The following is a 25,113-nucleotide window of genomic DNA, read 5'->3' on the forward strand; positions in this document are numbered from 1 at the left end:
TTAATATAAATGTTATATGGCATAATATATGTTCTGATAATAGGTTTACACAGGACAATTGAGATCACATTAGTCATGATTTTTTTTTATATATCAGATGTCTCCAATTCTGAGAGGAAATATTGAAAAAAACAACCAAGTAAAAACAGAAAATAAAAAATAAAAAAAGGAAAGAAAAAAATAGATGGACTTAGGTCTTACCAAGTATATTAAACGTGCATAATCATGTGTGCGGTCCTATTTATCTCTGTGAGTGGGAAAGGACCATCTATGTCCTAATCCTAAAGACAAAGAAACGGAATACCTAATTGTACTAAACTGGTATATCAAGATAGGTGATATTCACAATCAGAAACATCGGGCAGGTGATTGCAATCAGCCCCCGATGTGGATCATCTACTAATGTGCAACACGTGTCCCCCCCAATACTCTGCACTTATGGGGTACAGTGATATCACAGGTCAGGGAGGGGGCAGTCAGCGGAGGCCGTCGCCTGTGTTACCCTTCTGGGTTCTCAGCAGCTCCAGCTCGTCCCCACATCTTACAATCAGCTTCCTGTGCGATAAACATTGGAGTAAAGATCCCTGTGATGGTGACAAGAGCCGGGGACAGGAGGAACGAGCTCCCGCAGCAGATTTATCTCCCCGGGTACACAGTGAGGTGCAGATCGGGAGGACGGCGGCGATGATCCCGGGATATTCTCTCCGCTCTTTCCCGGCATCTCTGCTAGTGACGGCTACAAATGGCCGGTGGAGATGTTGGAGAAGGGGAGGCGACGGAGGAAGCGCGCTCTGCTGTCTGGTGTTAGCCGGTAAAGGGCTTTTATCCCGGGCAGGGAAACACAAGGGGAGAGCGGAGCTTAACCCGGACTCAGCTGGGAGGAGGCGGGGCCTGTGTCCAGTGTCAGCCAATAGAAGCTCAGGACGGTGCAGCTCAGCAGCCAATCAGTGCGCAGTAAGCCTGTACATATAACAGGCGCCTCCAGCTCCGGCCTCAGTATTTTCCTTCCTGTCAAGAAGTATTTTCGTTTTGCTTCTGCAGCACATGATGGCAGAGACCGCGCCAGCCGCCGCTCCACCTCCCGCAGAACCGGCCGCCAAATCCAAGAAGCAGCCGAAGAAATCCGCCGCCAAGAAGAGCAATAAACCCTCCGGCCCCAGCGTCTCCGAGCTGATCGTGAAAGCCGTGTCCGCCTCCAAGGAGCGCAGCGGGGTGTCTCTGGCCGCCCTGAAGAAGGCTCTGTCTGCCGGAGGATACGATGTAGAGAAGAACAACAGCCGCCTGAAGCTGGCCGTCAGGTCTCTGGTCACCAAGGGCGCCCTCCTCCAGGTGAAGGGCAGCGGCGCCTCCGGGTCCTTCAAGCTGAACAAGAAGCAGGAGACGAAGGACAAAGTGGCCAAGAAGAAGCCAGCAGCTGCGGCCAAACCCAAGAAACCCGCTGCTGCCAAGAAAGCCGCCAAATCTCCGAAGAAGCCCAAAAAGGCTCCGACCGCGGCCAAGAAGAGCCCGAAAAAGGCCAAGAAGCCCGCAGCTGCCAAGAAAGCGGCCAAGAGCCCCAAGAAGCCGAAAGCCGCTCCCAAGCCCAAGAAGGTGACGAAGAGTCCGGCTAAGAAGGCGGCCAAACCCGCCAAGAGTCCGGCTAAGAAGGCTGCGAAAGCCAAGAAGCCCGCGGCTAAGAAATAAGCTGCAGCCCCTGTTCTGTTACCACAAAGGCTCTTATAAGAGCCACCACCTCCTCCCCGCAGAGCTGTATGATCAGTGCCACCACCTCCTCCCCGCAAAGCTGTATGATCAGTGCCATCACCTCCTCCCCGCAGAGCTGTATGATCAGTGCCACCACCTCCTCCCCGCAGAGCTGTATGATCAGTGCCACCACCTCCTCCCCGCAGAGCTGTATGATCAGTGCCACCACCTCCTCCCCGCAGAGCTGTATGATCAGTGCCACCACCTCCTCCCCGCAGAGCTGTATGATCAGTGCCACCACCTCCTCCCCGCAGAGCTGTATGATCAGAGCCATCACCTCCTCCCCGCAGAGCTGTATGATCAGAGCCATCACCTTTTCCCCGCAGAGCTGTATGATCAGAGCCACCTTCTCCACGCAGAGCTGTATGATCAGTGCCACCACCTCCTCCTCGCAGAGCTGTATGATCAGAGCCACCACCTCCTCCCCGCAGAGCTGTATGATCAGAGCCATCACCTCCCCGCAGAGCTGTATGATCAGAGCCATCGCCTTCTCCCCGCAGAGCTGTATGATCAGTGCCACCACCTCCTCGCAGAGCTGTATGATCAGTGCCACCTTCTCCCCGCAGAGCTGTATGATCAGAGCCATCACCTTCTCCTCGCAGAGCTGTATGATCAGTGCCACCACCTCCTCGCCGAGCTGTATGATCAGTGCCACCTTCTCCCCGCAGAGCTGTATGATCAGAGCCATCACCTTCCCGCAGAGCTGTATGATCAGAGCCATCACCTTCCCGCAGAGCTGTATGATCAGTGCCACCACCTCCTCGCAGAGCTGTATGATCAGTGCCACCTTCTCCCCGCAGAGCTGTATGATCAGAGCCACCACCTCCTCCCCGCAGAGCTGTATGATCAGAGCCATCACCTCCTCCCCGCAGAGCTGTATGATCAGTGACACCACCTCCTCGCAGAGCTGTATGATCAGTGCCACCTTCTCCCCGCAGAGCTGTATGATCAGAGCCATCACCTTCTCCCCGCAGATCTGTATGATCAGAGCCACCTTCTCCCCGCAGAGCTGTATGATCAGAGCCACCTTCTCCCCGCAGAGCTGTATGATCAGAGCCACCACCTCCTCCACGCAGAGCTGTATGATCAGAGCCACCACCTCCTCCCCGCAGAGCTGTATGATCAGTGCCACCACCTCCTCGCAGAGCTGTATGATCAGAGCCACCTTCTCCCCGCAGAGCTGTATGATCAGAGCCATCACCTTCTCCCCGCAGAGCTGTATGATCAGAGCCACCTTCTCCCCGCAGAGCTGTATGATCAGTGCCACCACCTCCTCGCAGAGCTGTATGATCAGTGCCACCTTCTCCCCGCAGAGCTGTATGATCAGAGCCATCACCTTCCCGCAGAGCTGTATGATCAGAGCCATCACCTTCCCGCAGAGCTGTATGATCAGTGCCACCACCTCCTCGCAGAGCTGTATGATCAGTGCCACCTTCTCCCCGCAGAGCTGTATGATCAGAGCCACCACCTCCTCCCCGCAGAGCTGTATGATCAGAGCCATCACCTCCTCCCCGCAGAGCTGTATGATCAGTGACACCACCTCCTCGCAGAGCTGTATGATCAGTGCCACCTTCTCCCCGCAGAGCTGTATGATCAGAGCCATCACCTTCTCCCCGCAGATCTGTATGATCAGAGCCACCTTCTCCCCGCAGAGCTGTATGATCAGAGCCACCTTCTCCCCGCAGAGCTGTATGATCAGAGCCACCACCTCCTCCACGCAGAGCTGTATGATCAGAGCCACCACCTCCTCCCCGCAGAGCTGTATGATCAGTGCCACCACCTCCTCGCAGAGCTGTATGATCAGAGCCACCTTCTCCCCGCAGAGCTGTATGATCAGAGCCATCACCTTCTCCCCGCAGAGCTGTATGATCAGAGCCACCTTCTCCCCGCAGAGCTGTATGATCAGTGCCACCACCTCCTCGCAGAGCTGTATGATCAGAGCCACCACCTCCTCCCCGCAGAGCTGTATGATCAGAGCCATCACCTCCCCGCAGAGCTGTATGATCAGAGCCATCACCTTCTCTCCGCAGAGCTGTATGATCAGAGCCACCTTCTCCCCGCAGAGCTGTATGACCAGAGCCATCACCTTCTCCCCGCAGAGCTGTATGATCAGTGCCACCACCTCCTCGCAGAGCTGTATGATCAGAGCCACCTTCTCCCCGCAGAGCTGTATGATCAGAGCCATCACCTTCTCCCCGCAGAGCTGTATGATCAGAGCCACCTTCTCCCCGCAGAGCTGTATGATCAGTGCCACCACCTCCTCGCAGAGCTGTATGATCAGAGCCACCACCTCCTCCCCGCAGAGCTGTATGATCAGAGCCATCACCTCCCCGCAGAGCTGTATGATCAGAGCCATCACCTTCTCTCCGCAGAGCTGTATGATCAGAGCCACCTTCTCCCCGCAGAGCTGTATGATCAGAGCCATCACCTTCTCCTCGCAGAGCTGTATGATCAGTGCCACCACCTCCTCGCAGAGCTGTATGATCATTGCCACCACCTCCTCCCCGCAGAGCTGTATGATCAGTGCCACCACCTCCTCTCCGCAGAGCTGTATGATCAGAGCCATCACCTCCTCCCCGCAGAGCTGTATGATCAGAGCCATCACCTTTTCCCCGCAGAGCTGTATGATCAGAGCCACCTTCTCCACGCAGAGCTGTATGATCAGTGCCACCACCTCCTCCTCGCAGAGCTGTATGATCAGAGCCACCACCTCCTCCCCGCAGAGCTGTATGATCAGAGCCACCTTCTCCCCGCAGAGCTGTATGATCAGAGCCACCACCTCCTCCACGCAGAGCTGTATGATCAGTGCCACCACCTCCTCCTCGCAGAGCTGTATGATCAGAGCCACCACCTCCTCCCCGCAGAGCTGTATGATCAGAGCCATCACCTCCCCGCAGAGCTGTATGATCAGAGCCATCGCCTTCTCCCCGCAGAGCTGTATGATCAGTGCCACCACCTCCTCGCAGAGCTGTATGATCAGTGCCACCTTCTCCCCGCAGAGCTGTATGATCAGAGCCATCACCTTCTCCTCGCAGAGCTGTATGATCAGTGCCACCACCTCCTCGCCGAGCTGTATGATCAGTGCCACCTTCTCCCCGCAGAGCTGTATGATCAGAGCCATCACCTTCCCGCAGAGCTGTATGATCAGAGCCATCACCTTCCCGCAGAGCTGTATGATCAGTGCCACCACCTCCTCGCAGAGCTGTATGATCAGTGCCACCTTCTCCCCGCAGAGCTGTATGATCAGAGCCACCACCTCCTCCCCGCAGAGCTGTATGATCAGAGCCATCACCTCCTCCCCGCAGAGCTGTATGATCAGTGACACCACCTCCTCGCAGAGCTGTATGATCAGTGCCACCTTCTCCCCGCAGAGCTGTATGATCAGAGCCATCACCTTCTCCCCGCAGATCTGTATGATCAGAGCCACCTTCTCCCCGCAGAGCTGTATGATCAGAGCCACCTTCTCCCCGCAGAGCTGTATGATCAGAGCCACCACCTCCTCCACGCAGAGCTGTATGATCAGAGCCACCACCTCCTCCCCGCAGAGCTGTATGATCAGTGCCACCACCTCCTCGCAGAGCTGTATGATCAGAGCCACCTTCTCCCCGCAGAGCTGTATGATCAGAGCCATCACCTTCTCCCCGCAGAGCTGTATGATCAGAGCCACCTTCTCCCCGCAGAGCTGTATGATCAGTGCCACCACCTCCTCGCAGAGCTGTATGATCAGAGCCACCACCTCCTCCCCGCAGAGCTGTATGATCAGAGCCATCACCTCCCCGCAGAGCTGTATGATCAGAGCCATCACCTTCTCTCCGCAGAGCTGTATGATCAGAGCCACCTTCTCCCCGCAGAGCTGTATGATCAGAGCCATCACCTTCTCCTCGCAGAGCTGTATGATCAGAGCCACCTTCTCCCCGCAGAGCTGTATGATCAGTGCCACCACCTCCTCGCAGAGCTGTATGATCAGAGCCACCTTCTCCCCGCAGAGCTGTATGATCAGAGCCACCTTCTCCCCGCAGAGCTGTATGATCAGAGCCACCTTCTCCCCGCAGAGCTGTATGATCAGAGCCATCACCTCCCCGCAGAGCTGTATGATCAGAGCCATCACCTTCTCCCCGCAGAGCTGTATGATCAGAGCCACCTTCTCCCCGCAGAGCTGTATGATCAGTGCCACCACCTCCTCGCCGAGCTGTATGATCAGTGCCACCTTCTCCCCGCAGAGCTGTATGATCAGAGCCATCACCTTCCCGCAGAGCTGTATGATCAGTGCCACCACCTCCTCGCAGAGCTGTATGATCAGTGCCACCTTCTCCCCGCAGAGCTGTATGATCAGAGCCACCACCTCCTCGCAGAGCTGTATGATCAGAGCCATCACCTTCTCCCCGCAGAGCTGTATGATCAGAGCCATCACCTTCTCCCCGCAGAGCTGTATGATCAGAGCCACCTTCTCCCCGCAGAGCTGTATGATCAGTGCCACCACCTCCTCGCAGAGCTGTATGATCAGAGCCACCACCTCCTCCCCGCAGAGCTGTATGATCAGAGCCATCACCTCCCCGCAGAGCTGTATGATCAGAGCCATCACCTTCTCTCCGCAGAGCTGTATGATCAGAGCCACCTTCTCCCCGCAGAGCTGTATGATCAGTGCCATCACCTCCTCCCCGCAGAGCTGTATGATCAGTGCCACCACCTCCTCCCCGCAGAGCTGTATGATCAGTGCCACCACCTCCTCCCCGCAGAGCTGTATGATCAGTGCCACCACCTCCTCCCCGCAGAGCTGTATGATCAGTGCCACCACCTCCTCCCCGCAGAGCTGTATGATCAGAGCCATCACCTCCTCCCCGCAGAGCTGTATGATCAGAGCCATCACCTTCTCCCCGCAGAGCTGTATGATCAGAGCCACCTTCTCCACGCAGAGCTGTATGATCAGTGCCACCACCTCCTCCTCGCAGAGCTGTATGATCAGAGCCACCACCTCCTCCCCGCAGAGCTGTATGATCAGAGCCATCACCTCCCCGCAGAGCTGTATGATCAGTGCCACCACCTCCTCGCAGAGCTGTATGATCAGTGCCACCTTCTCCCCGCAGAGCTGTATGATCAGAGCCATCACCTTCTCCTCGCAGAGCTGTATGATCAGTGCCACCACCTCCTCGCCGAGCTGTATGATCAGTGCCACCTTCTCCCCGCAGAGCTGTATGATCAGAGCCATCACCTTCCCGCAGAGCTGTATGATCAGAGCCATCACCTTCCCGCAGAGCTGTATGATCAGTGCCACCACCTCCTCGCAGAGCTGTATGATCAGTGCCACCTTCTCCCCGCAGAGCTGTATGATCAGAGCCACCACCTCCTCCCCGCAGAGCTGTATGATCAGAGCCATCACCTCCTCCCCGCAGAGCTGTATGATCAGTGACACCACCTCCTCGCAGAGCTGTATGATCAGTGCCACCTTCTCCCCGCAGAGCTGTATGATCAGAGCCATCACCTTCTCCCCGCAGATCTGTATGATCAGAGCCACCTTCTCCCCGCAGAGCTGTATGATCAGAGCCACCTTCTCCCCGCAGAGCTGTATGATCAGAGCCACCACCTCCTCCACGCAGAGCTGTATGATCAGAGCCACCACCTCCTCCCCGCAGAGCTGTATGATCAGTGCCACCACCTCCTCGCAGAGATGTATGATCAGAGCCACCTTCTCCCCGCAGAGCTGTATGATCAGAGCCATCACCTTCTCCCCGCAGAGCTGTATGATCAGAGCCACCTTCTCCCCGCAGAGCTGTATGATCAGTGCCACCACCTCCTCGCAGAGCTGTATGATCAGAGCCACCACCTCCTCCCCGCAGAGCTGTATGATCAGAGCCATCACCTCCCCGCAGAGCTGTATGATCAGAGCCATCACCTTCTCTCCGCAGAGCTGTATGATCAGAGCCACCTTCTCCCCGCAGAGCTGTATGATCAGAGCCATCACCTTCTCCTCGCAGAGCTGTATGATCAGAGCCACCTTCTCCCCGCAGAGCTGTATGATCAGTGCCACCACCTCCTCGCAGAGCTGTATGATCAGAGCCACCTTCTCCCCGCAGAGCTGTATGATCAGTGCCACCACCTCCTCGCCGAGCTGTATGATCAGTGCCACCTTCTCCCCGCAGAGCTGTATGATCAGAGCCATCACCTCCCCGCAGAGCTGTATGATCAGAGCCATCACCTCCCCGCAGAGCTGTATGATCAGAGCCATCACCTTCTCCCCGCAGAGCTGTATGATCAGAGCCACCTTCTCCCCGCAGAGCTGTATGATCAGTGCCACCACCTCCTCGCCGAGCTGTATGATCAGTGCCACCTTCTCCCCGCAGAGCTGTATGATCAGAGCCATCACCTTCCCGCAGAGCTGTATGATCAGTGCCACCACCTCCTCGCAGAGCTGTATGATCAGTGCCACCTTCTCCCCGCAGAGCTGTATGATCAGAGCCACCACCTCCTCGCAGAGCTGTATGATCAGAGCCATCACCTTCTCCCCGCAGAGCTGTATGATCAGAGCCATCACCTTCTCCCCGCAGAGCTGTATGATCAGAGCCACCTTCTCCCCGCAGAGCTGTATGATCAGTGCCACCACCTCCTCGCAGAGCTGTATGATCAGAGCCACCACCTCCTCCCCGCAGAGCTGTATGATCAGAGCCATCACCTCCCCGCAGAGCTGTATGATCAGAGCCATCACCTTCTCTCCGCAGAGCTGTATGATCAGAGCCACCTTCTCCCCGCAGAGCTGTATGATCAGTGCCACCACCTCCTCGCAGAGCTGTATGATCAGTGCCACTTTCTCCCCGCAGAGCTGTATGATCAGAGCCATCACCTTCTCCTCGCAGAGCTGTATGATCAGAGCCACCTTCTCCCCGCAGAGCTGTATGATCAGTGCCACCACCTCCTCGCAGAGCTGTATGATCAGAGCCACCTTCTCCCTGCAGAGCTGTATGATCAGAGCCATCACCTCCCCGCAGAGCTGTATGATCAGAGCCATCACCTTCTCCCCACAGAGCTGTATGATCAGAGCCACCTTCTCCCCGCAGAGCTGTATGATCAGTGCCACCACCTCCTCGCAGAGCTGTATGATCAGAGCCACCTTCTCCCCGCAGAGCTGTATGATCAGAGCCATCACCTTCCCGCAGAGCTGTATGATCAGTGTCACCACCTCCTCGCAGAGCTGTATGATCAGTGTCACCACCTCCTCGTCGCAGAGCTGTATGATCAGAGCCACCTTCTCCCCGCAGAGCTGTATGATCAGAGCCATCACTTCCTCCCCGCAGAGCTGTATGATCAGAGCCATCACCTCCCCGCAGAGCTGTATGATCAGAGCCATCACCTTCTCCTCGCAGAGCTGTATGATCAGTGCCACCACCTCCTCGCCGAGCTGTATGATCAGTGCCACCTTCTCCCCGCAGAGCTGTATGATCAGAGCCATCACCTTCCCGCAGAGCTGTATGATCAGAGCCATCACCTTCCCGCAGAGCTGTATGATCAGTGCCACCACCTCCTCGCAGAGCTGTATGATCAGTGCCACCTTCTCCCCGCAGAGCTGTATGATCAGAGCCACCACCTCCTCCCCGCAGAGCTGTATGATCAGAGCCATCACCTCCTCCCCGCAGAGCTGTATGATCAGTGACACCACCTCCTCGCAGAGCTGTATGATCAGTGCCACCTTCTCCCCGCAGAGCTGTATGATCAGAGCCATCACCTTCTCCCCGCAGATCTGTATGATCAGAGCCACCTTCTCCCCGCAGAGCTGTATGATCAGAGCCACCTTCTCCCCGCAGAGCTGTATGATCAGAGCCACCACCTCCTCCACGCAGAGCTGTATGATCAGAGCCACCACCTCCTCCCCGCAGAGCTGTATGATCAGTGCCACCACCTCCTCGCAGAGCTGTATGATCAGAGCCACCTTCTCCCCGCAGAGCTGTATGATCAGAGCCATCACCTTCTCCCCGCAGAGCTGTATGATCAGAGCCACCTTCTCCCCGCAGAGCTGTATGATCAGTGCCACCACCTCCTCGCAGAGCTGTATGATCAGAGCCACCACCTCCTCCCCGCAGAGCTGTATGATCAGAGCCATCACCTCCCCGCAGAGCTGTATGATCAGAGCCATCACCTTCTCTCCGCAGAGCTGTATGATCAGAGCCACCTTCTCCCCGCAGAGCTGTATGATCAGAGCCATCACCTTCTCCTCGCAGAGCTGTATGATCAGAGCCACCTTCTCCCCGCAGAGCTGTATGATCAGTGCCACCACCTCCTCGCAGAGCTGTATGATCAGAGCCACCTTCTCCCCGCAGAGCTGTATGATCAGAGCCACCTTCTCCCCGCAGAGCTGTATGATCAGAGCCATCACCTCCCCGCAGAGCTGTATGATCAGAGCCATCACCTTCTCCCCGCAGAGCTGTATGATCAGAGCCACCTTCTCCCCGCAGAGCTGTATGATCAGTGCCACCACCTCCTCGCCGAGCTGTATGATCAGTGCCACCTTCTCCCCGCAGAGCTGTATGATCAGAGCCATCACCTTCCCGCAGAACTGTATGATCAGTGCCACCACCTCCTCGCAGAGCTGTATGATCAGTGCCACCTTCTCCCCGCAGAGCTGTATGATCAGAGCCACCACCTCCTCGCAGAGCTGTATGATCAGAGCCATCACCTTCTCCCCGCAGAGCTGTATGATCAGAGCCATCACCTTCTCCCCGCAGAGCTGTATGATCAGAGCCACCTTCTCCCCGCAGAGCTGTATGATCAGTGCCACCACATCCTCGCAGAGCTGTATGATCAGAGCCACCACCTCCTCCCCGCAGAGCTGTATGATCAGAGCCATCACCTCCCCGCAGAGCTGTATGATCAGAGCCATCACCTTCTCTCCGCAGAGCTGTATGATCAGAGCCACCTTCTCCCCGCAGAGCTGTATGATCAGTGCCATCACCTCCTTCCCGCAGAGCTGTATGATCAGTGCCACCACCTCCTCCCCGCAGAGCTGTATGATCAGTGCCACCACCTCCTCCCCGCAGAGCTGTATGATCAGTGCCACCACCTCCTCCCCGCAGAGCTGTATGATCAGTGCCACCACCTCCTCCCCGCAGAGCTGTATGATCAGAGCCATCACCTCCTCCCCGCAGAGCTGTATGATCAGAGCCATCACCTTCTCCCCGCAGAGCTGTATGATCAGAGCCACCTTCTCCACGCAGAGCTGTATGATCAGTGCCACCACCTCCTCCTCGCAGAGCTGTATGATCAGAGCCACCACCTCCTCCCCGCAGAGCTGTATGATCAGAGCCATCACCTCCCCGCAGAGCTGTATGATCAGTGCCACCACCTCCTCGCAGAGCTGTATGATCAGTGCCACCTTCTCCCCGCAGAGCTGTATGATCAGAGCCATCACCTTCTCCTCGCAGAGCTGTATGATCAGTGCCACCACCTCCTCGCCGAGCTGTATGATCAGTGCCACCTTCTCCCCGCAGAGCTGTATGATCAGAGCCATCACCTTCCCGCAGAGCTGTATGATCAGAGCCATCACCTTCCCGCAGAGCTGTATGATCAGTGCCACCACCTCCTCGCAGAGCTGTATGATCAGTGCCACCTTCTCCCCGCAGAGCTGTATGATCAGAGCCACCACCTCCTCCCCGCAGAGCTGTATGATCAGAGCCATCACCTCCTCCCCGCAGAGCTGTATGATCAGTGACACCACCTCCTCGCAGAGCTGTATGATCAGTGCCACCTTCTCCCCGCAGAGCTGTATGATCAGAGCCATCACCTTCTCCCCGCAGATCTGTATGATCAGAGCCACCTTCTCCCCGCAGAGCTGTATGATCAGAGCCACCTTCTCCCCGCAGAGCTGTATGATCAGAGCCACCACCTCCTCCACGCAGAGCTGTATGATCAGAGCCACCACCTCCTCCCCGCAGAGCTGTATGATCAGTGCCACCACCTCCTCGCAGAGATGTATGATCAGAGCCACCTTCTCCCCGCAGAGCTGTATGATCAGAGCCATCACCTTCTCCCCGCAGAGCTGTATGATCAGAGCCACCTTCTCCCCGCAGAGCTGTATGATCAGTGCCACCACCTCCTCGCAGAGCTGTATGATCAGAGCCACCACCTCCTCCCCGCAGAGCTGTATGATCAGAGCCATCACCTCCCCGCAGAGCTGTATGATCAGAGCCATCACCTTCTCTCCGCAGAGCTGTATGATCAGAGCCACCTTCTCCCCGCAGAGCTGTATGATCAGAGCCATCACCTTCTCCTCGCAGAGCTGTATGATCAGAGCCACCTTCTCCCCGCAGAGCTGTATGATCAGTGCCACCACCTCCTCGCAGAGCTGTATGATCAGAGCCACCTTCTCCCCGCAGAGCTGTATGATCAGAGCCACCTTCTCCCCGCAGAGCTGTATGATCAGTGCCACCACCTCCTCGCCGAGCTGTATGATCAGTGCCACCTTCTCCCCGCAGAGCTGTATGATCAGAGCCATCACCTCCCCGCAGAGCTGTATGATCAGAGCCATCACCTCCCCGCAGAGCTGTATGATCAGAGCCATCACCTTCTCCCCGCAGAGCTGTATGATCAGAGCCACCTTCTCCCCGCAGAGCTGTATGATCAGTGCCACCACCTCCTCGCCGAGCTGTATGATCAGTGCCACCTTCTCCCCGCAGAGCTGTATGATCAGAGCCATCACCTTCCCGCAGAGCTGTATGATCAGTGCCACCACCTCCTCGCAGAGCTGTATGATCAGTGCCACCTTCTCCCCGCAGAGCTGTATGATCAGAGCCACCACCTCCTCGCAGAGCTGTATGATCAGAGCCATCACCTTCTCCCCGCAGAGCTGTATGATCAGAGCCATCACCTTCTCCCCGCAGAGCTGTATGATCAGAGCCACCTTCTCCCCGCAGAGCTGTATGATCAGTGCCACCACCTCCTCGCAGAGCTGTATGATCAGAGCCACCACCTCCTCCCCGCAGAGCTGTATGATCAGAGCCATCACCTCCCCGCAGAGCTGTATGATCAGAGCCATCACCTTCTCTCCGCAGAGCTGTATGATCAGAGCCACCTTCTCCCCGCAGAGCTGTATGATCAGTGCCACCACATCCTCGCAGAGCTGTATGATCAGTGCCACTTTCTCCCCGCAGAGCTGTATGATCAGAGCCATCACCTTCTCCTCGCAGAGCTGTATGATCAGAGCCACCTTCTCCCCGCAGAGCTGTATGATCAGTGCCACCACCTCCTCGCAGAGCTGTATGATCAGAGCCACCTTCTCCCTGCAGAGCTGTATGATCAGAGCCATCACCTCCCCGCAGAGCTGTATGATCAGAGCCATCACCTTCTCCCCACAGAGCTGTATGATCAGAGCCACCTTCTCCCCGCAGAGCTGTATGATCAGTGTCACCACCTCCTCGCAGAGCTGTATGATCAGTGTCACCACCTCCTCGTCGCAGAGCTGTATGATCAGAGCCACCTTCTCCCCGCAGAGCTGTATGATCAGAGCCATCACTTCCTCCCCGCAGAGCTGTATGATCAGAGCCATCACCTCCCCGCAGAGCTGTATGATCAGAGGTATCACCTTCTCCCCGAAGAGCTGTATGATCAGAGCCATCACCTCCCCGCAGAGCTGTATGATCAGAGCCATCACCTTCTCTCCGCAGAGCTGTATGATCAGAGCCACCTTCTCCCCGCAGAGCTGTATGATCAGTGCCACAACCTCCTCGCAGAGCTGTATGATCAGTGCCACTTTCTTCCCGCAGAGCTGTATGATCAGAGCCATCACCTTCTCCTCGCAGAGCTGTATGATCAGAGCCACCTTCTCCCCGCAGAGCTGTATGATCAGTGCCACCACCTCCTCGCAGAGCTGTATGATCAGAGCCACCTTCTCCCCGCAGAGCTGTATGATCAGTGCCACCACCTCCTCGCAGAGCTGTATGATCAGAGCCACCACCTCCTCCCCGCAGAGCTGTATGATCAGTGCCACCACCTCCTCGCAGAGCTGTATGATCAGTGCCACTTTCTCCCCGCAGAGCTGTATGATCAGAGCCATCACCTTCTCCTCGCAGAGCTGTATGATCAGTGCCACCACCTCCTCGCAGAGCTGTATGATCAGAGCCACCTTCTCCCCGCAGAGCTGTATGATCAGAGCCATCACCTCCCCGCAGAGCTGTATGATCAGAGCCATCACCTTCTCCCCACAGAGCTGTATGTTCAGAGCCACCTTCTCCCCGCAGAGCTGTATGATCAGAGCCATCACCTTCTCTCCGCAGAGCTGTATGATCAGAGCCACCTTCTCCCCGCAGAGCTGTATGATCAGTGCCACAACCTCCTCGCAGAGCTGTATGATCAGTGCCACTTTCTTCCCGCAGAGCTGTATGATCAGAGCCATCACCTTCTCCTCGCAGAGCTGTATGATCAGAGCCACCTTCTCCCCGCAGAGCTGTATGATCAGTGCCACCACCTCCTCGCAGAGCTGTATGATCAGAGCCACCTTCTCCCCGCAGAGCTGTATGATCAGTGCCACCACCTCCTCGCAGAGCTGTATGATCAGAGCCACCACCTCCTCCCCGCAGAGCTGTATGATCAGTGCCACCACCTCCTCGCAGAGCTGTATGATCAGTGCCACTTTCTCCCCGCAGAGCTGTATGATCAGAGCCATCACCTTCTCCTCGCAGAGCTGTATGATCAGTGCCACCACCTCCTCGCAGAGCTGTATGATCAGAGCCACCTTCTCCCCGCAGAGCTGTATGATCAGAGCCATCACCTCCCCGCAGAGCTGTATGATCAGAGCCATCACCTTCTCCCCACAGAGCTGTATGTTCAGAGCCACCTTCTCCCCGCAGAGCTGTATGATCAGTGCCACCACCTCCTCGCAGAGCTGTATGATCAGAGCCACCTTCTCCCCGCAGAGCTGTATGATCAGAGCCATCACCTTCCCGCAGAGCTGTATGATCAGTGTCACCACCTCCTCGCAGAGCTGTATGATCAGTGTCACCACCTCCTCGTCGCAGAGCTGTATGATCAGAGCCACCTTCTCCCCGCAGAGCTGTATGATCAGAGCCATCACTTCCTCCCCGCAGAGCTGTATGATCAGAGCCATCACCTCCCCGCAGAGCTGTATGATCAGAGGTATCACCTTCTCCCCGAAGAGCTGTATGATCAGAGACATCACCTCCCCGCAGAGCTGTATGATCAGAGCCATCACCTTCTCTCCGCAGAGCTGTATGATCAGAGCCACCTTCTCCCCGCAGAGCTGTATGATCAGTGCCACAACCTCCTCGCAGAGCTGTATGATCAGTGCCACTTTCTTCCCGCAGAGCTGTATGATCAGAGCCATCACCTTCTCCTCGCAGAGCTGTATGATCAGAGCCACCTTCTCCCCGCAGAGCTGTATGATCAGTGCCACCACCTCCTCGCAGAGCTGTATGATCAGAGCCACCTTCTCCCCGCAGAGCTGTATGATCAGTGCCACCACCTCCTCGCAGAGCTGTATGATCAGAGCCACCACCTCCTCCCCGCAGAGCTGTATGATCAGTGCCACCACCTCCTCGCAGAGCTGTATGATCAGTGCCACTTTCTCCCCGCAGAGCTGTATGATCAGAGCCATCACCTTCTCCTCGCAGAGCTGTATGATCAGTGCCACCACCTCCTCGCAGAGCTGTATGATCAGAGCCACCTTCTCCCCGCAGAGCTGTATGATCAGAGCCATCACCTCCCCGCAGAGCTGTATGATCAGAGCCATCACCTTCTCCCCACAGAGCTGTATGTTCAGAGCCACCTTCTCCCCGCAGAGCTGTATGATCAGTGCCACCACCTCCTCGCAGAGCTGTATGATCAGAGCCACCACCTCCTCCCCGCAGAGCTGTATGATCAGAGCCATCACCTCCCCGCAGAGCTGTATGATCAGAGCCATCACCTTCTCCCCGCAGAGCTGTATGATCAGAGCCACCTTCTCCCCGCAGAGCTGTATGATCAGTGCCACCACCTCCTCGCCGAGCTGTATGATCAGTGCCACCTTCTCCCCGCAGAGCTGTATGATCAGAGCCATCACCTTCCCGCAGAGCTGTATGATCAGTGCCACCACCTCCTCGCAGAGCTGTATGATCAGTGCCACCTTCTCCCCGCAGAGCTGTATGATCAGAGCCACCACCTCCTCGCAGAGCTGTATGATCAGAGCCATCACCTTCTCCCCGCAGAGCTGTATGATCAGAGCCATCACCTTCTCCCCGCAGAGCTGTATGATCAGAGCCACCTTCTCCCCGCAGAGCTGTATGATCAGTGCCACCACCTCCTCGCAGAGCTGTATGATCAGAGCCACCACCTCCTCCCCGCAGAGCTGTATGATCAGAGCCACCACCTCCTCCCCGCAGAGCTGTATGATCAGAGCCACCTTCTCCCCGCAGAGCTGTATGATCAGTGCCACCACCTCCTCGCAGAGCTGTATGATCAGAGCCACCACCTCCTCCCCGCAGAGCTGTATGATCAGTGCCATCACCTCCTCCCCGCAGAGCTGTATGATCAGTGCCACCACCTCCTCCCCGCAGAGCTGTATGATCAGTGCCACCACCTCCTCCCCGCAGAGCTGTATGATCAGTGCCACCACCTCCTCCCCGCAGAGCTGTATGATCAGTGCCACCACCTCCTCCCCGCAGAGCTGTATGATCAGAGCCATCACCTCCTCCCCGCAGAGCTGTATGATCAGAGCCATCACCTTCTCCCCGCAGAGCTGTATGATCAGAGCCACCTTCTCCACGCAGAGCTGTATGATCAGTGCCACCACCTCCTCCTCGCAGAGCTGTATGATCAGAGCCACCACCTCCTCCCCGCAGAGCTGTATGATCAGAGCCATCACCTCCCCGCAGAGCTGTATGATCAGTGCCACCACCTCCTCGCAGAGCTGTATGATCAGTGCCACCTTCTCCCCGCAGAGCTGTATGATCAGAGCCATCACCTTCTCCTCGCAGAGCTGTATGATCAGTGCCACCACCTCCTCGCCGAGCTGTATGATCAGTGCCACCTTCTCCCCGCAGAGCTGTATGATCAGAGCCATCACCTTCCCGCAGAGCTGTATGATCAGAGCCATCACCTTCCCGCAGAGCTGTATGATCAGTGCCACCACCTCCTCGCAGAGCTGTATGATCAGTGCCACCTTCTCCCCGCAGAGCTGTATGATCAGAGCCACCACCTCCTCCCCGCAGAGCTGTATGATCAGTGACACCACCTCCTCGCAGAGCTGTATGATCAGTGCCACCTTCTCCCCGCAGAGCTGTATGATCAGAGCCATCACCTTCTCCCCGCAGATCTGTATGATCAGAGCCACCTTCTCCCCGCAGAGCTGTATGATCAGAGCCACCTTCTCCCCGCAGAGCTGTATGATCAGAGCCACCACCTCCTCCACGCAGAGCTGTATGATCAGAGCCACCACCTCCTCCCCGCAGAGCTGTATGATCAGAGCCATCACCTCCCCGCAGAGCTGTATGATCAGAGCCATCACCTTCTCTCCGCAGAGCTGTATGATCAGAGCCACCTTCTCCCCGCAGAGCTGTATGATCAGAGCCATCACCTTCTCCTCGCAGAGCTGTATGATCAGAGCCACCTTCTCCCCGCAGAGCTGTATGATCAGTGCCACCACCTCCTCGCAGAGCTGTATGATCAGAGCCACCTTCTCCCCGCAGAGCTGTATGATCAGAGCCACCTTCTCCCCGCAGAGCTGTATGATCAGTGCCACCACCTCCTCGCCGAGCTGTATGATCAGTGCCACCTTCTCCCCGCAGAGCTGTATGATCAGAGCCATCACCTCCCCGCAGAGCTGTATGATCAGAGCCATCACCTCCCCGCAGAGCTGTATGATCAGAGCCATCACCTTCTCCCCGCAGAGCTGTATGATCAGAGCCACCTTCTCCCCGCAGAGCTGTATGATCAGTGCCACCACCTCCTCGCCGAGCTGTATGATCAGTGCCACCTTCTCCCCGCAGAGCTGTATGATCAGAGCCATCACCTTCCCGCAGAGCTGTATGATCAGTGCCACCACCTCCTCGCAGAGCTGTATGATCAGTGCCACCTTCTCCCCGCAGAGCTGTATGATCAGAGCCACCACCTCCTCGCAGAGCTGTATGATCAGAGCCATCACCTTCTCCCCGCAGAGCTGTATGATCAGAGCCATCACCTTCTCCCCGCAGAGCTGTATGATCAGAGCCACCTTCTCCCCGCAGAGCTGTATGATCAGTGCCACCACCTCCTCGCAGAGCTGTATGATCAGAGCCACCACCTCCTCCCCGCAGAGCTGTATGATCAGAGCCATCACCTCCCCGCAGAGCTGTATGATCAGAGCCATCACCTTCTCTCCGCAGAGCTGTATGATCAGAGCCACCTTCTCCCCGCAGAGCTGTATGATCAGTGCCACCACCTCCTCGCAGAGCTGTATGATCAGTGCCACTTTCTCCCCGCAGAGCTGTATGATCAGAGCCATCACCTTCTCCTCGCAGAGCTGTATGATCAGAGCCACCTTCTCCCCGCAGAGCTGTATGATCAGTGCCACCACCTCCTCGCAGAGCTGTATGATCAGAGCCACCTTCTCCCTGCAGAGCTGTATGATCAGAGCCATCACCTCCCCGCAGAGCTGTATGATCAGAGCCATCACCTTCTCCCCACAGAGCTGTATCATCAGAGCCACCTTCTCCCCGCAGAGCTGTATGATCAGTGCCACCACCTCCTCGCAGAGCTGTATGATCAGAGCCACCTTCTCCCCGCAGAGCTGTATGATCAGAGCCATCACCTTCCCGCAGAGCTGTATGATCAGTGTCACCACCTCCTCGCAGAGCTGTATGATCAGTGTCACCACCTCCTCGTCGCAGAGCTGTATGATCAGAGCCACCTTCTCCCCGCAGAGCTGTATGATCAGAGCCATCACTTCCTCCCCGCAGAGCTGTATGATCAGAGCCATCACCTCCCCGCAGAGCTGTATGATCAGAGGTATCACCTTCTCCCCGAAGAGCTGTATGATCAGAGCCATCACCTCCCCGCAGAGCTGTATGATCAGAGCCATCACCTTCTCTCCGCAGAGCTGTATGATCAGAGCCACCTTCTCCCCGCAGAGCTGTATGATCAGTGCCACAACCTCCTCGCAGAGCTGTATGATCAGTGCCACTTTCTTCCCGCAGAGCTGTATGATCAGAGCCATCACCTTCTCCTCGCAGAGCTGTATGATCAGAGCCACCTTCTCCCCGCAGAGCTGTATGATCAGTGCCACCACCTCCTCGCAGAGCTGTATGATCAGAGCCACCTTCTCCCCGCAGAGCTGTATGATCAGTGCCACCACCTCCTCGCAGAGCTGTATGATCAGAGCCACCACCTCCTCCCCGCAGAGCTGTATGATCAGTGCCACCACCTCCTCGCAGAGCTGTATGATCAGTGCCACTTTCTCCCCGCAGAGCTGTATGATCAGAGCCATCACCTTCTCCTCGCAGAGCTGTATGATCAGTGCCACCACCTCCTCGCAGAGCTGTATGATCAGAGCCACCTTCTCCCCGCAGAGCTGTATGATCAGAGCCATCACCTCCCCGCAGAGCTGTATGATCAGAGCCATCACCTTCTCCCCACAGAGCTGTATGTTCAGAGCCACCTTCTCCCCGCAGAGCTGTATGATCAGTGCCACCACCTCCTCGCAGAGCTGTATGATCAGAGCCACCTTCTCCCCGCAGAGCTGTATGATCAGAGCCATCACCTTCCCGCAGAGCTGTATGATCAGTGTCACCACCTCCTCGCAGAGCTGTATGATCAGTGTCACCACCTCCTCGTCGCAGAGCTGTATGATCAGAGCCACCTTCTCCCCGCAGAGCTGTATGATCAGAGCCATCACTTCCTCACCGCAGAGCTGTATGATCAGAGCCATCACCTCCCCGCAGAGCTGTATGATCAGAGGTATCACCTTCTCCCCGAAGAGCTGCATGATCAGTGCCACCACCTCCTCGCAGAGCTGTATGATCAGAGCCACCTTCTCCCCGCAGAGCTGTATGATCAGAGCCATCACCTTCTCCCCGCAGAGCTGTATGATCAGAGCCACCTTCTCCCCGCAGAGCTGTATGATCAGTGCCACCACCTCCTCGCAGAGCTGTATGATCAGAGCCACCACCTCCTCCCCGCAGAGCTGTATGATCAGAGCCATCACCTCCCCGCAGAGCTGTATGATCAGAGCCATCACCTTCTCTCCGCAGAGCTGTATGATCAGAGCCACCTTCTCCCCGCAGAGCTGTATGATCAGAGCCATCACCTTCTCCTCGCAGAGCTGTATGATCAGAGCCACCTTCTCCCCGCAGAGCTGTATGATCAGTGCCACCACCTCCTCGCAGAGCTGTATGATCAGAGCCACCTTCTCCCCGCAGAGCTGTATGATCAGAGCCATCACCTTCCCGCAGAGCTGTATGATCAGTGTCACCACCTCCTCGCAGAGCTGTATGATCAGTGTCACCACCTCCTCGTCGCAGAGCTGTATGATCAGAGCCACCTTCTCCCCGCAGAGCTGTATGATCAGAGCCATCACTTCCTCCCCGCAGAGCTGTATGATCAGAGCCATCACCTCCCCGCAGAGCTGTATGATCAGAGGTATCACCTTCTCCCCGAAGAGCTGTATGATCAGAGCCATCACCTCCCCGCAGAGCTGTATGATCAGAGCCATCACCTTCTCTCCGCAGAGCTGTATGATCAGAGCCACCTTCTCCCCGCAGAGCTGTATGATCAGTGCCACAACCTCCTCGCAGAGCTGTATGATCAGTGCCACTTTCTTCCCGCAGAGCTGTATGATCAGAGCCATCACCTTCTCCTCGCAGAGCTGTATGATCAGAGCCACCTTCTCCCCGCAGAGCTGTATGATCAGTGCCACCACCTCCTCGCAGAGCTGTATGATCAGAGCCACCTTCTCCCCGCAGAGCTGTATGATCAGTGCCACCACCTCCTCGCAGAGCTGTATGATCAGAGCCACCACCTCCTCCCCGCAGAGCTGTATGATCAGTGCCACCACCTCCTCGCAGAGCTGTATGATCAGTGCCACTTTCTCCCCGCAGAGCTGTATGATCAGAGCCATCACCTTCTCCTCGCAGAGCTGTATGATCAGTGCCACCACCTCCTCGCAGAGCTGTATGATCAGAGCCACCTTCTCCCCGCAGAGCTGTATGATCAGAGCCATCACCTCCCCGCAGAGCTGTATGATCAGAGCCATCACCTTCTCCCCACAGAGCTGTATGTTCAGAGCCACCTTCTCCCCGCAGAGCTGTATGATCAGTGCCACCACCTCCTCGCAGAGCTGTATGATCAGAGCCACCTTCTCCCCGCAGAGCTGTATGATCAGAGCCACCTTCTCCCCGCAGAGCTGTATGATCAGAGCCACCTTCTCCCCGCAGAGCTGTATGATCAGTGCCACCACCTCCTCGCAGAGCTGTATGATCAGAGCCACCACCTCCTCCCCGCAGAGCTGTATGATCAGAGCCATCACCTCCCCGCAGAGCTGTATGATCAGAGCCATCACCTTCTCTCCGCAGAGCTGTATGATCAGAGCCACCTTCTCCCCGCAGAGCTGTATGATCAGTGCCACCACCTCCTCGCAGAGCTGTATGATCAGTGCCACTTTCTCCCCGCAGAGCTGTATGATCAGAGCCATCACCTTCTCCTCGCAGAGCTGTATGATCAGAGCCACCTTCTCCCCGCAGAGCTGTGTGATCAGTGCCACCACCTCCTCGCAGAGCTGTATGATCAGAGCCACCTTCTCCCCGCAGAGCTGTATGATCAGAGCCACCTTCTCCCCGCAGAGCTGTATGATCAGTGCCACCACCTCCTCGCCGAGCTGTATGATCAGTGCCACCTTCTCCCCGCAGAGCTGTATGATCAGAGCCATCACCTCCCCGCAGAGCTGTATGATCAGAGCCATCACCTCCCCGCAGAGCTGTAGGATCAGAGCCATCACCTTCTCCCCGCAGAGCTGTATGATCAGTGCCACCACCTCCTCGCAGAGCTGTATGATCAGTGCCACCTTCTCCCCGCAGAGCTGTATGATCAGAGCCATCACCTTCCCGCAGAGCTGTATGATCAGTGCCACCACCTCCTCGCAGAGCTGTATGATCAGTGCCACCTTCTCCCCGCAGAGCTGTATGATCAGAGCCATCACCTTCCCGCAGAGCTGTATGATCAGTGCCACCACCTCCTCGCAGAGCTGTATGATCAGTGCCACCTTCTCCCCGCAGAGCTGTATGATCAGAGCCATCACCTTCCCGCAGAGCTGTATGATCAGAGCCACCACCTCCTCGCAGAGCTGTATGATCAGAGCCACCTTCTCCCCGCAGAGCTGTATGATCAGAGCCATCACCTTCTCCCCGCAGAGCTGTATGATCAGAGCCACCTTCTCCCCGCAGAGCTGTATGATCAGTGCCACCACCTCCTCGCAGAGCTGTATGATCAGAGCCACCACCTCCTCCCCGCAGAGCTGTATGATCAGAGCCATCACCTCCCCGCAGAGCTGTATGATCAGAGCCATCACCTTCTCTCCGCAGAGCTGTATGATCAGAGCCACCTTCTCCCCGCAGAGCTGTATGATCAGTGCCACCACCTCCTCGCAGAGCTGTATGATCAGTGCCACTTTCTCCCCGCAGAGCTGTATGATCAGAGCCATCACCTTCTCCTCGTAGAGCTGTATGATCAGAGCCACCTTCTCCCCGCAGAGCTGTATGATCAGTGTCACCACCTCCTCGCAGAGCTGTATGATCAGAGCCACCTTCTCCCCGCAGAGCTGTATGATCAGAGCCATCACCTCCCCGCAGAGCTGTATGATCAGAGCCATCACCTTCTCCCCACATAGCTGTATGATCAGAGCCACCTTCTCCCCGCAGAGCTGTATGATCAGTGCCACCACCTCCTCGCAGAGCTGTATGATCAGAGCCACCTTCTCCCCGCAGAGCTGTATGATCAGAGCCACCTTCTCCCCGCAGAGCTGTATGATCAGAGCCATCACCTCCCCGCAGAGCTGTATGATCAGTGCCACCACCTCCTCGCAGAGCTGTATGATCAGTGCCACCTTCTCCCCGCAGAGCTGTATGATCAGAGCCACCACCTCCTCGCAGAGCTGTATGATCAGAGCCACCTTCTCCCCGCAGAGCTGTATGATCAGTGCCATCACCTCCTCGCAGAGCTGTATGATCAGAGCCACCTTCTCCCCGCAGAGCTGTATGATCAGAGCCATCACCTCCTCCCCGCAGAGCTGTATGATCAGAGCCATCACCTCCTCCCCGCAGAGCTGTATGATCAGTGACACCACCTCCTCGCAGAGCTGTATGATCAGTGCCACCTTCTCCCCGCAGAGCTGTATGATCAGAGCCATCACCTTCTCCCCGCAGAGCTGTATGATCAGAGCCACCTTCTCCACGCAGAGCTGTATGATCAGAGCCACCTTCTCCCCGCAGAGCTGTATGATCAGAGCCACCACCTCCTCCACGCAGAGCTGTATGATCAGAGCCACCACCTCCTCCCCGCAGAGCTGTATGATCAGTGCCACCACCTCCTCCCCGCAGAGCTGTATGATCAGAGCCACCACCTCCTCCCCGCAGAGCTGTATGATCAGTGCCACCACCTCCTCGCAGAGCTGTATGATCAGAGCCACCTTCTCCCCGCAGAGCTGTATGATCAGAGCCACCACCTTCTCCTCGCAGAGCTGTATGATCAGAGCCACCTTCTCCCCGCAGAGCTGTATGATCAGTGCCACCACCTCCTCGCAGAGCTGTATGATCAGAGCCACCACCTCCTCCCCGCAGAGCTGTATGATCAGAGCCATCACCTCCCCGCAGAGCTGTATGATCAGAGCCATCACCTTCTCTCCGCAGAGCTGTATGATCAGTGCCACCACCTCCTCGCAGAGCTGTATGATCAGTGCCACTTTCTCCCCGCAGAGCTGTATGATCAGAGCCATCACCTTCTCCTCGCAGAGCTGTATGATCAGAGCCACCTTCTCCCCGCAGAGCTGTATGATCAGTGCCACCACCTCCTCGTAGAGCTGTATGATCAGAGCCACCTTCTCCCCGCAGAGCTGTATGATCAGAGCCATCACCTTCCCGCAGAGCTGTATGATCAGTGCCACCACCTCCTCGCAGAGCTGTATGATCAGTGTCACCACCTCCTCGTCGCAGAGCTGTATGGTCAGAGCCACCACCTCCTCCCCGCAGAGCTGTATCATCAGAGCCATCACTTCCTCCCCGCAGAGCTGTATGATCAGAGCCATCACTTCTTCCCCGCAGAGCTGTATGATCAGAGCCATCACTTCCTCCTCGCAGAGCTGTATGATCAGTTCTCGGACTTGTAATGATTTTAATATAACAGACGCTGGTCGCAGTTTCAGGATGGGGGGTGGGGTGATCTGATGATAATGCGGGAGCTGCAGTGTACAGCGCTATATACGGGGACATTTCAGCACAGATACACCAGCTGCTCCAGCAGCGGCAAATAATCAATAAGCGCCTCAGAAAAGTGGGGTCGAGATAACACTGGTATAGCCCCCCTATTAATATTACCCAGATGTCTCGGGTTATAAGGACAACTCCAATAAACATACAAAACCAAAGAAAGGAGTGAACCAGTCCCACAAAACATAATACAAATCAATAATGCTTTATTATTACAGAAAATTATATCCACAAAAATACATAAAACACATAAATCCAGTAAACTGCTGTCATAGCAAATATAGAAGGAAATCAAGAAGGGAACATACCGGTAAGCTGGATAGCCTACAGGGGAACTAGTACATCCACAGGGAAGCACATAACAACAATAACTGGTCAAACACATCAACCCTTATTGGCCACTTTATTTCATGAAAGAACCAGTGGAGCGCAGGGGGCGTGTTTCCCAGAGACCAATGAGGACGCGCACCGGAGCATAAATACCCTGCTCCCGCCGCTGTGCTCATCACATCTGTGCACGACACGTCTATACAGAGTCATGGCCAGAACTAAGCAGACCGCTCGTAAATCCACCGGAGGGAAAGCTCCCCGCAAGCAGCTGGCCACTAAAGCCGCCAGGAAGAGCGCTCCCGCCACTGGTGGAGTGAAGAAGCCGCATCGTTACCGGCCGGGAACAGTCGCTCTCCGTGAGATCCGCCGCTATCAGAAATCCACCGAGCTGCTGATCCGTAAGCTTCCCTTCCAGCGCCTGGTGAGGGAGATCGCCCAGGACTTCAAGACCGATCTGCGCTTCCAGAGCTCGGCCGTCATGGCTCTGCAGGAGGCCAGCGAGGCTTATCTGGTGGGGCTGTTCGAGGACACCAACCTGTGCGCCATCCACGCCAAGAGGGTCACCATCATGCCCAAAGACATCCAGCTGGCCCGCCGGATCCGTGGGGAGAGAGCTTAG

The 25,113-nt window shown here is 56.4% G+C and overlaps 2 protein-coding genes across 2 annotated transcripts; both read left to right on the forward strand.

Annotated features, from left to right (window-relative positions):
• The first annotated feature begins 852 nt into the window (after positions 1 to 852).
• Positions 853 to 1,711, forward strand: LOC138645932 (histone H1C-like). The gene has a single exon (XM_069735409.1). The coding sequence runs from the start codon at positions 1,045 to 1,047 to the stop codon at positions 1,681 to 1,683; it is 639 nt and encodes a 212-aa protein (XP_069591510.1). The 5' UTR covers positions 853 to 1,044; the 3' UTR covers positions 1,684 to 1,711.
• A 22,991-nt stretch (positions 1,712 to 24,702) lies between these two features.
• LOC138646137 (histone H3) lies at positions 24,703 to 25,113 on the forward strand. The gene has a single exon (XM_069735600.1). It carries the CDS (start codon positions 24,703 to 24,705, stop codon positions 25,111 to 25,113), a length of 411 nt encoding a protein of 136 aa, XP_069591701.1.

The sequence above is a fragment of the Ranitomeya imitator genome, chromosome 7 (genome assembly GCF_032444005.1).
Source record: "Ranitomeya imitator isolate aRanImi1 chromosome 7, aRanImi1.pri, whole genome shotgun sequence".
Taxonomy (NCBI): Eukaryota; Metazoa; Chordata; class Amphibia; order Anura; family Dendrobatidae; genus Ranitomeya; species Ranitomeya imitator.

Bases quoted from the DNA above. Each gene is read 5' to 3' on its own strand.
- LOC138646137 (XM_069735600.1), top strand. From the start codon at position 24,703: ATGGCCAGAACTAAGCAGACCGCTCGTAAATCCACCGGAGGGAAAGCT.
- LOC138645932 (XM_069735409.1), top strand. From the start codon at position 1,045: ATGATGGCAGAGACCGCGCCAGCCGCCGCTCCACCTCCCGCAGAACCG.